The sequence below is a fragment of the Acanthochromis polyacanthus genome, chromosome 2 (genome assembly GCF_021347895.1).
Source record: "Acanthochromis polyacanthus isolate Apoly-LR-REF ecotype Palm Island chromosome 2, KAUST_Apoly_ChrSc, whole genome shotgun sequence".
Taxonomy (NCBI): Eukaryota; Metazoa; Chordata; class Actinopteri; family Pomacentridae; genus Acanthochromis; species Acanthochromis polyacanthus.
The window spans coordinates 4850172-4862401 of NC_067114.1; the positions used below are offsets into that span (position 1 = coordinate 4850172).

Genomic DNA, 12230 nt, shown 5'->3' on the forward strand with positions numbered 1-12230 from the left:
CGTTACAAAAGCACCTCTCAAGGAAGTGTGTCAATTCCAGATCACATGACCTGCTCCACATGATGTCATTTCCTCCTGAAGAAAAGACTGGCAAGACTCCAAGGCTTTCTGACTTATTTAATATAAAGTAGTCAACAGGTTTACTACAACATCCTTATAAATAACTTTCAATTTTACTCAATAGTGTAATATTTAGAAGAATCTTTCTGTAAAAATGCCATGTGGTGTTTGGTTATAGGCGGCCATGTTGATTTTAGGCCTGAAAACAGCAAAAATGTCAACTATGTTACAGAAATCCCACAATTATACATTGACCCAAGAGTTATTTCTGATACTGATTGAAAATGCATTGACTGAAATTAAAGTGTCAATTAGAATCAATAAGCATCACTGCATTGTTTCTTCAGATTTGCTCGTGGTATTTTTCCTGTTCTTGTTGAAGTAGCAGCGTAACTTTGCCTCACAGTCAAATGTGCTTCTGATATGTCTGTTCTCAACCAACATATAAGACAATTCTTCAAAAAACACCAACACTCGGTTTGCGCTGCCTCTTTTAAATGAATGTCCCACCTGTTCTCTGTACCTAAGCTTTGTTTCCCAACCAACAGAATAGATTTGCATAGAAATTGTGACGCCTGTTCATATTTCCTCCTCTGTGTATGTTTCTAGCAGATTTACATCCTGAGTCAAATGGGCCTGAGAGTGGGTGTGGTGTCTGTGGGACGGGGTGGTGCTGGCATCTTATTTCCCTTCACACGTTACGGAGGTCTGGATCACATTTAAAACACATGTTACTACTCTTCGGCTGTGTGCGGTTTGGCAACTCCAGAAGAAAGGACACTGTTAGGGGATTTAACTGGCAGGGGACTTGATCACTTGACGGACGGACATTAAAAAGGGAAAACGGGGAACACGAGCAAATATAAAAGGCGGCAGGACCAGCAGCAGTGGAAGAAACACAAGGTCAGACAAGTCAGACATCCAAGCCTCACATAGCTTTTTTTTGAAGCAGAATTAGCTCGGATCTTAGAGGAAGTAACTGTGTAGCTGCTTTTAAAGGCCTTTTTACAAGGAAAAACCCTTGTGGGATCAAGACTAATGAAGATTGTCAATGGGGATATAAATGTAGAGTAACTGCTGAAATTAGACATTTAGGGAAGCCAGACGAGTTTGCTGAGATCATCCAGCTAGAAGCCCTGAAACATCTCACAGGCCTCGAATCCATTTGGTCGAAAGAGAGATAAGTCTTCAAAAGAGTCCTGACTTTTATGTTTCTTTTTCCAAAGTGACCTTCGGTTTCTGACGTTCTTGCAGCCTCATTAATGAACCGGACACCTCAGGTTCTGCATCAAAGCAGTACGAGGTTTTAAAGCCCTTCGTCCATTTGGCTGGTGGGCATCTGGGTCGCTGTGACAGGTTACGTCTGGCTCTCTAACACACTCTACTGTGCAGCTGGAAGGTGGAGAGTTTGTATTGCACAGACCTGCAACTGAGAGGACCGGCAGTGTGTGTGGTCCGAGAGACTCAGCTGGTCTGGGAGTCAGAGAGGCGGCCAAGTGCCTTCTGCCAGTAAAAAGAGGAAAAGTTCATCCTGATTCTCAGAGACGGCAAGCGGAGTCGAGTGGATGATGATGAAGATGAGACGGACGCTGTGCAGGATCTCCTGCTTGGTGACTCTGGTGGTGGAGCTCAGCTGGATAAATGTGGGCCTCAGCATGCACAGGGATGGAGGAAGCCGGGTAAGTGTGGCACGAAGTTTTACAACTTAAATAATGTAAGAATCCTCCTGGAATTCACTCCTTTTTTAGCTCAACTCAAAGGACATATTTAAATTTTCTTAACATTAAGAAGAGCTTTGATTCATTTAATTAATTAAGCCTCTCATTTTAATCTTCTTTTGCTCATTTTCTCATATCATTTGCAGCACGTGCATTCACTGGCCAGCAGTCATGTGCACTTGCATATGTAAAAGAGAAAAATTCAGTCACTCCAGTCCTACTATTTCACTCCGTTTCTCGTGTCTTAATCCGTTTTCTTTAGCTGTCATTCTCTCCAGTTGAACTCCCAGCATTTCTACCTCTCTCAGGCAGCCTCCCTCTGTTTCTCATTAGAGGGTCTATCTGGCAGAATTTGCAGCAGGGAAATCTCCCTATTTTTTTGTTTGTTGTTTCTCTGGTTTAAGTGGAAGCAGCAGCAAACCTGCCCCACCCTCACATCAGAGGGTCTCAGATGGTTACAGTTGTCCGGAGGAAAGAAAAGCGAACTTCATGACTGTCTTTTCTGCCGTGCCTCCACCCCAGTCGTAGACCTACCATTTGGTATCGGCCTTCGGCTTTCCAGTCTCCAAAATGAGACAGGGAAGTCCTAAATTTTTAGCTCCACTCCCCTCCTGTCTCCTCCTCACGTCCCAGACACTTTAAAGTCCATTAACATTTCAAAACAAAAACAAAACAATTAAAATATTCCACATTGAACATCTCTTTGGATCTGGGGAAAGAGAGACGGGCAGAAAGGATAAACGTAAGTGACCTTTTGGACTGCATTTCATAACCGGTCTTATACAATCCTTGCACCTCTGATTCTTTCTGCTTCCATTTTGTTCTGCTTTATGTCATCATGAGAATGTTGCCCTTCTGTGGTAGCATGATGTGGTTTTATGGTTCTCTCCCAGTCCTGATTCACAGCTCCTCCACTCTGTATGTGAGGCGCCAAGGACAATCTGATACCTCACTTCAAGCTGTGTGTTCATGCACATGTGCACATACTGTTCAGTGCACGAGGTTTTAAGTAGACGACACTGTTGCTTCTCCTCAAAAGTGCACACTGGTGGCCAAATTGGCTGAAGCCCTTATTTTTATATTAAGCTGCATGAGTTTTAATGAGTAAAAAGGCACGTGCTCTGGAAGCAGGGCCATGAGGCTTCACTAGGAGTCATTTCCAAAGACAGGATGGTATGAAAGCACGCTGAGGACGATGGACAAAATTTGCTTCTGCAGCTGTTAATAATCTCACGCTGGCTAATGAGTGTGTGTCATCAGGCAAAGTGCACGGATTCTCTACACACACCAGCAAACCTCATTCAGATTCAGACACATGTTGAGCAGAAAATGATGCATCATGTACAGCTGTGGTATATATATATACATAGCAGCCATAAATGCATTTATACCTTCACCCACTTCAGAAATTGAAGTCAGATTTGATGGACTGTGATGTTTTTTTTAATTTGAAATCCCCCCTGAAAATTCCTCTTTTGGCTAGAACTTTTTCAGAACAAAAGTCAGAATTATGTTGTTTTCTTTTTTGAATTGCCGATGAATGAAGGCAAATCTGGGTGATAGCTATACCATTATACATTTCTTTCAAAAGGTATTTGGTTATTTTAACTCAGGTTACCAAATGAGAACCCGTATTTGACATCAAAACATCTAACTGCACTCATACATTGCTTTCAATAGAATCATTACAGTGTCTCCAGTAATTTAAATGAATGCAAAATGTCTCTCCCCTTCAAATAGAATGAGATCACCATTTTTTGTATTTCTGATAATGTGAGGCTGACTGTGATTCCAGCATGTCAGGAAGCAGTGGGAGAGGAAGGTGCGGTCCTCCTCCAGCCTGGACGAGCTGCTGAGGCTGGCAGATTTTCCCGACTGGAAGTTGTGGAAATGTCGTCTGAGATTTCAGCAGCCGGACACCCAGACGGAAAACCTCTCATCTCCACCATCAGTGGGCTCCCACCGCTCGACACGCTACGCTGCCGAATCCTACAGCCTGGAGATACTGAAAGGTTGGACAAAACACACAGTACATGTTAAAAGGGTCAATATGTAATCGTGGGACTTTATGAATTAGAGTTGACATTTTTGCTGTTTTCCGACCTAAAATCAACATGGCCGCCTATAACCAAACACCACTTGGCATTTTAGAGAAAGATTCTTCTAAATATTATATATACAATTCAGTAAAGTTGAAATTGAATGTTATTTCTAAAGATATTGTAGTAAACCTGTTGACTACTTTATATTAAATAAGTCAGAAAGCCTTGGAGTCTTCCAGTCTTTTCTTCAGGAGGAAATGACATCATGTGGAGCAGGTCATGTGATCTGGAATTGACACACTTCCTGGAGAGGTGTTTCTGTAACGGGTAACTTAGTTGAAAGTGATTTCTCGGACACAGATACAATATGTTATTTTTCATATAAAATTTGATATATTGGCAAAAAAGGAATATCTGTCATGACTATCTCAACTTAACAAAAAGAACCCAATCAAAACAGTCTTTGAATCAGCTCATTTTATTATTGTTTAGCTGATTAGATGATGGTTGTTATTAAATTGAGATGGTTATTTAGTTGACATTTTAGTGATATCCAGTCATTTTTTATTAATAAGTGATTGTTTCCATAATAAATAATTCTGGAATTTGTAAAGACACGATCACAATGAACATAAAAAAACATTGTTGTTTTTTTTTACTTTTAATAAAAAATTATGCAAATATATCCCATGGACTTCAAAAGTTATCTTGACCCATATGCGAGCGTGTGTCTATGTGTGTTTGATGTGTTTGTGAACATTGTTTTTTTTTTTCCCTTATTTAGCTATAGATGAAGAGTGGCAGCGGACCCAGTGTATGCCCAGGGAGACGTGTGTCGATGTGGCCAAGGAGCTGGGCACCGAGCCCTCCATGTTCTTCAAGCCTCCCTGTGTGTCCGTCCACAGGTTTGTTTGACATGAAACCAGATCCAGAACTTTAACACTTCAACAGGCTCAAAGCAAATTAATACAACTTCTCTAATGCTCAGAATGGCAACATAAATACTATCGAATGATTTATCAGGGTTGGTTTTGATTGAATTTTGAATATTGTCATTTTCATTCATTTATAAACCCCTGAAGTTTATGTGTGCTTCAGGAAGATTTCTGCTCATGTTAAAAACTTCCTGCACATTCAGAACATTTCAAACAGAAATGTGTTTTTGGGATGATTTTGTAGGAATCGCGCACATCTCAGCTATGTCACTGAAGCTGAATGAAAACAAGAAAATAACACATTTTGACCACAGCCTATTGTAATTTTGATCAAATGTGTGTGGTTGGTATAAATTGGGATTCAGTAGTTGTTTGGAGTTGAGTAATGTACATTTTACATGGATGTTCAAGGCATTGTTGTGTCTATAAGTAACATTACAGATGTTTCATCCTCTTAAATCAGACCACTGACAAAGGATAATCTTTTGTAAAAAAAAAAAAAAAAAAAATAAAGGAAACTTCCTGTATTTGTCTTTCAGTGAAACCTGTACATTTCTTGCTATGCAGCTCACTTTACCCAGATGTGCATTTGTTTTCCTACTGACAGGTGCAGTGGCTGCTGCAACCAAGAAGGTGTCACCTGCAGAAACACAACTACTGTGTATGTCAATAAAACCGTGAGTGAGCACATTGCACATGATGAATAGAAAATCCTTTAACATTTAGCCTTTCCTTGAGTGTTTGAGACTTTCAGCAGTGCTCGTTTTCATCTGGCAAACATTTACATCTGTGTGTCATTTTGTGTTTTAGGTCCTCAGTGTGATTCCATTCAAATTTGTACCAGAACCGGTGCTCATAAAAATAGCAAACCACACAGAGTGCAGGTGCATGGAGCCTGCGATAATAAGACGTAATGCTCAACCTCACAGGGGCAGTGGGTGAGTCCTCGGTCGGTTATTCCTCATTTCTCAGAGTTTGGTTCGACCTTTTCATTGCTCTGCTTTAATCCATTTTTGTCGGCAGCTGCTCTCTGATGGACCAGCTGTCGGAGCTCGAGGACTCCAGGAGACTTTGTGCCAGTGGATCGATTTGGGATTGTTCAAGTGACAGATGCATACCTTTCCCTTCCAGTGCTCTGGGTGTGTGGATACTTCTTCTTAAGCTGCATTTTTAGCCTCACATCTGTGGTTAAAAGCAACTGTTAGGGAGATTGCACGAATACTCATAAGGTGATGGCAAACTGACAGTACAGAAGGTCTTCGACTTACGCCGGAGTTCCTTTCCTTCCATTTTTGCCATAAGTCAGAACTCCGGTGAAAATGTAAACAAAGCCGTTACGTGCATCATATCGTAAAGTTCTTTGGAAAAGTCATGTTAGGAACATTCACAGTCTGACTTATGCTTGAAAGCCATAATGAAGGGCAAAAAGTTAGTGAATGTAGCACAATTCAAGGTGCCGTACAACTGACGAATGTAAACAAAGCCGTCTTACAGCACCGCACAACGACGTATTCGTCAGCTCTGCTTGCCAACTAGTTCCATGTAGCCAGTTCTGACGTAACAACAAAATGCCGTTGGTCGAGGACGTCGTAAACCGAGGACCCCCTGACCCACAGATTCAGCTAATCTGATGGAAACCCATTTCTTACACTCTGTCTTTGTGACCTAAAATGCATCATTATCACGTCTTCCTTAGAGCTCCCGCTCAGTTCATGGATGCCGGACTGTGAGATCGACGTGGAGCGCTGTGACTGTCTTCCTAAACCTGAACCAACCCTCCAGCAAAGACAGATCCATCGCTGTCAACTCAACTCCTCCATCTGTGCCCACAGACATCAACACTTTGACCAAGCCTCATGCACGTAGGGACTCAGATATCTGTTGTTTCAATAATGACACGTTCTTCAAATTCAACATCGACACCGTCTGAGCTCAGCTGGGTTCTAAATTATTTTCTGTTTCTCTTGTTCACAGGTGCAGACGGCCCAAGTAGAAGTCCACTGGGGTTCTAAATTACGACAACCTGCTCACCGGGATGTTTGGAGGCAGAGAAAAAAGGCTCATAATTTATTTACAGTCCTATTTATGCTGATCACTTTAACTAATTATGATGACATTAACTCACATGACCATGTTAATTGATTTTTTTTAACATGCTTACTTATGTCTCAATCAAATGTGTCAAGTTTATGATTTTGTACATTTGTTCTTTGTGCACTGAACTTGTAGTTTATATTAAAAGATTATTTTTATATTTTGAACTTGCCGTGAATGTATGAATTGTCGTTTCACTTTTGATGGACTTCTCACTGTTCACTTCCCATGCACTACTTTCCTTCAGTATTAAAATAGTAGACTAGAGAACTGCACCTACATGCTGAGCTTGTCTTCAGAGGACACAAAATTATTAAAAACTATTGGGGGAAAAAAATCAAATACTTGCTGCATCCTTAATCATTATGAGTTAATGATATCTGTCATAAAACTTGAGTTATAAAGCCCATAAAACCCAGAAAGTTAAATCCTGTTGCTTCAAAAAAATTTATTTTGGAACACCATTAATTTGATCCTTGTTTTGATTCTATCTTTACACAGCGTCTTGGAAATGGAATTTGAAGGGGAGTTTTTTGGTGATTGATCCCACAGAATAAAGATCCTAAATCGCAAGAAATACTTCTTTCAGCTCAACTAAAATATGTGGCTGGACTCGAAAAAGGCTATAAATTCTGGATTTCTGTGCGGCCTGTCAGTGTGATAAGGTTTGCAAAGAAAGGACGAAAATAACGTGTTGCTGTTAGAGACCTGTCCACATACACATTCAAAGCTGTAACTACTTCCAAAGACTCATCTACAAAATGGTAGATAATATAGTTTTTAACAAGTATTCTGCATTTTTTTATTTGCTGTCAACTTAGATTGACTTGTGGTGATCGGTTTTAACTTTGGCATTTAAGATCTGCACATTAGTTGTAAACAGACTGTATATTGTAGGACATAAAGCACTTTTTGTAGGTGCTATATAAGCAGCAGTTTAACTAGCATGAGATCTGCTGTAGTCCACTTCGTGTTTAAGACATTATTTTGTCAAATTCTGGTTGGGAAGCTATAAATGAATATCTCTATGCATTTTGTGTTTGATACATGTTTACGTTTTTGAGCATCAAGGTGAAACAGCATCTCTCTTCTCTGGCAAAGTTTAAACACATCCAACACAAACAGAGCGGTCTGTAAATGCAGCGTCCCGTAAAACATGCTCAATTACTGTCACAGCTAGATGACTGTATTGATTTCCAGTCTGTTGTGCCCATTTTCACTGCTGCTAATGTGTAACGGGCAAACAGGGCAGCGTCTTGTATATATCCTTTCTCCTTTTGCAGCATCAGAATTGATTGTACCAGCATCATAAAAGGAAAGAGAACACGGTGTTTCAACATCACCGTCCCTCAGGTTTGCAGTGGATTCATTCATGAAAGCGCTTGTGGTTGTGACGCACTCTCCTGTGGTCGTTTTGCTCTCTCAACAGTCCCACCATGTCTTTGGGTCAGAATTAAAAGTGTCAACCGCTGACAGATTTGAAGTTACACAGAGTTTTGTCTCCACCTTGCTGCAGTGTTTGTGTACTCCTATTTTTTTCTGTTGCCCAATTTTACTTGGTGTTAAAGCATCGTACTGTTTTTTTGCATTGTTAAAAATGATAAAAACCCTATCCATGAGTCTACAGCTTCCCCATTTAATGCACTAAATTAATGTTTGGTGTACATTTGGTTACATTTAATTTTGAAGAAAGGAAAAAGTGAGCAGAGAAACCAACAGAAAAGTATAAGATCAGGAAATCTATAAATCTGTTAATGTAATGCAAGCAACAGTCAATTAGATGGATGGATAATAGATAGATAGATAGATAGATAGATAGATAGATAGATAGATATTTTAACAGTTAAGGAAAAAGGTTCCTGGTATTTACAAAAAACATTACAAAAGTGTTTGTATTAGTTTCCTACATGTTTAAAACAATGTACTATTGAGCATCACCTTAGACAAAATGATGTTAAAATGCAGCTGCTAATCTACACTTAGCCTTAGAAGTAAGTTGGTTTTCTCTCTTTGCCTTTGAACAACTGGAGAAATATTTACTATATAATCATTGAAAACACTGCTTTTTCTCTGTGTTTTGGGCTTTCCACACAAATATAATTTTAAGTCACTGAAAATGGAGCGGACTGCACAGTGGAGTAGTGGTTAGCACTTTTGCCTTGCAGCAAGAAGATCCTGGGTCAAATCCCGGCCTGGGCCTGGGATCTTTCTGCATGGAGTTTGCATGTTCTCCCTGTGCATGCGTGGGTTTTCTCCGGGCACTCCGGCTTCCTCCCACAGTCCAAAAAATATGCTGAGGTTAATTGACTACTCTAAATTGCCCGTAGGTGTGAATGTGAGTGTGATTGTTCGTCTATGTATGTAGCCCTGTGACAGACTGGTGACCTGTCCAGGGTGTCCCCTGCCTTCACCCGAGTCAGCTGGGATAGACTCCAGCACCCCCCGTGACCCTAGTGAGGATAAAGCGGTGTATAGAGAATGGATGGATGAAAATGGAGCTTTTAGAAAACTTGCTGCATTTACATTTAGATGTGAACTTACAGAATTCTGCACTGTTTTGTTTAATCTGTACAAAAAGATTTATATTTACGAAGGACGTATTGTTCTTTTACAGGGGACATTGTACAGGACATTTGTTTGACTTCCTGAAGTCTTGCCATCACTAAGAGTTTATCAGGCAGCCAACTGGAAACTGCAGCTCCAAGGCGAGAAATAGCACATAACAGCACATAACTGAATGTAAAAGCACACGTTTTGGTTCAGGCTGGTTCTGTGTCCTTAATGATCCTCTTTCATGTCTCTTCAGAGCAGCCATCACCACCTGCTGCATCACCTGTTTACACTCTGCTTGATGAGCCGACGTGTAGACGGCTTGAAACAGACTTCTTGATTTGTGATTTGTTTACATGAGGCAGTTTTGTGCAAAAATCAACGTGGCCAAAGTTGTGCTACCATTGCTAACAGGATGTTTCACATGTTTATACTTCAAGGTCCAGTTATTCCTTCATTATACTGAAGAAGAGAGGCATCATTGTTGGTAGCCTACTGAAGCCAGTGAAGGCCTCTGATTGGTCAACGAGACTCTCAGGTTAAAGTTTTGATGCTTTTGAAGGTGTTAGGTGTGGTTGAGGTCAGGACTTTCTGGTTGGTAAGAAAATCAAGTAAGTGAACTTGTCCCAACAGCTTCAGTAATTCGTTCTTGCTGGCTTTGATTCCTCATGATCCACTTTCATGTGTCTTCAGAGCAGTCGTTACCACCTGCTGGATCACCTGTTTCTACTCTGTTAATCAGCCCCTACAGCATATACTCAGCTCATCAATCAGACTGTCTTTGTGCCTGTGCTTCCAGCCCTCTCTTCCTGTTCTTGAATATTTTTTTTAAAGTTGAATTTTCTTTGGATTCTGCCTCAGTCATTGATGTAACCGTGAATCTGCTTTGTGCAGGTAAATGCAACTCTTTACTTTTGAATCCTCTCTGTTGTGTTTTGAACAGAACTCGGACAGTAGATGTGTGCTGCATAACACACTCATTCCAACTAAATTAACTGAGAGGATTTTCACACATTGTCTCAAAGACACTGACTTCTTGTTAAGTTTTCAAGGTGACCAAGTGTATAATTGCCACATCCTGCAGGTTTCATAATGTTATCATCACCTCTTTGCTGCGGCACAATTTTAACCTTCTTTGCAGCATTTAAGAAATACACTGTTGCTGTTAAATAAAACTCCCCTCCTCATAAAAAACGTATTCATAAAAGCAAACTGTGATTATCTAAATAATAGTTTGACACATTTAAAAATCTATCTGTATTTAAGTTTATTCAGTGGCTTTGTGGCATGCTTGAATGGAAAAAAAAACGGTATCAAATGTGTTAAATGCTTAAGTAATTATTGTCTTTGACTGTATGTTTTGCTTTCCAAACCATGTCTCCACAAATTATTCACTGGAAATTGTAACGTGCAGGAGCAAAGACAAAGCTCACTCTGCTACAGAAACAGCAGAAGCTGCAAAAAGACCCCCAAGTCACTAATTACAAATTCTATCTAAAATGACACATTTTTCATGGACAAACATGATGACATTTCAGTCCCCTGATGTTCTCTGATAACTCAGAAAAGCCAGCAGATAAGTGTAACACAAATAGATCAATAGATTTTCTCAGTGAACAGGTACAACGCCTACACAAAGACTGACCTTTAGAGTGTGAGGCTTCAGGAGGCTCAGTGCTTCCGCTCAGCTAATTTCTTTATACTTTATTTATTTATATAGCACTTTTTATACAAGAAATTGCAATACAAAGTGCTTTACAGATTAAAAACAAAAATGATGCCTCACCTTCTACCCTTTCCACCCCCCCACCCCAAACCCACACAGTACAAAGAACAGTTTCGTCCTGCTGAAACTATGGTCTTAGAGCAGCACTTGTAAGGAAAACCTTTGAGCATGATTCAAAAAGCAGGTTCAGGCAGGTTAAAGGAGATAATAACTTGACATCATTCAATAAGTGTGAATCCCATCCGTCCTTTTTCTTATCTGGGGTTAGGTTATGGTGGCTGCAGGTCTAGAGAATGTGAAGCATTTTCTAATTTCTCTTAGAGATGTAAAGGCATTCCAAGGCCATATAAGCTAGACAATCCCTCCAGTGAGTTCTGGGTCTCCACTCTGGGGTCTTCTACCTGTTAAGACACTCTGGAAAACCTCTGAAGGAAGGTAATGAGGCATTATCATCAGATGCAAACCACCTCAACTGGCTCCTTTTGACATGGAGGAGGCGTGACTCTACTGATGAGCTCCTCCCCTTATCTCTGAAACTGACCCCAACTACCCTACAGACGAAATTAATTTCGGCCTCTTATGTCCGCAGCCGTTTTCAAACACTTTCTAGAGCTCATGACCATAGATGTGGGTTGGAACCTAAATCCAAATCCTTCTTCCTTCCTCCTTCTGGCTCAACTCTATCTTCACAAACCCCACGACACTGCTGACACTGCCCCGCTCTGTCTGTCCATCTCAGGCTCTGTTTTTCTGCCGTTTGTGAATAAGATCCCGAAATACTCCTTCGATTGAGACAACAACTAACCCCCAGCCCAGAAGAAGCAAGTTTCCAGCAGGTAAACAGGGTCTCAGATTTTTTGGACTGGTTGACTCTTATCCCAGTTGTTTCACACTCGGCATGCTGAAGTTCACGGTCTGAAGGGAAAAGCATGAGATCACTGTGCAAAGTCAAGTCATAAAATACGTCTTGAGTGGATTTTTGCTGTTGATTTTGTTAAGAGAAGGAAACCTGCGGGACTGTGAGAGAAGTTGTCCTACAGGGTTTGTGTTGAGTTCCCTCAATCTCCTTAAGACTTTTTCACAACCCCAACACTTTCCTGCAGGA

General features: G+C 40.6%; 1 protein-coding gene across 1 annotated transcript; it reads left to right on the forward strand.

The window, feature by feature from the left end:
• The first annotated feature begins 450 nt into the window (after window positions 1-450).
• vegfd (vascular endothelial growth factor D) lies at window positions 451-7016 on the forward strand. Its single transcript, XM_022208303.2, has 8 exons — window positions 451-1739; window positions 3574-3790; window positions 4605-4725; window positions 5363-5432; window positions 5566-5693; window positions 5779-5894; window positions 6452-6617; window positions 6730-7016. The coding sequence occupies exons 1-8, from the start codon at window positions 1626-1628 to the stop codon at window positions 6746-6748; spliced, it is 951 nt and encodes a 316-aa protein (XP_022063995.1). The 5' UTR covers window positions 451-1625; the 3' UTR covers window positions 6749-7016.
• Window positions 7017-12230: the final 5214 nt, after the last annotated feature.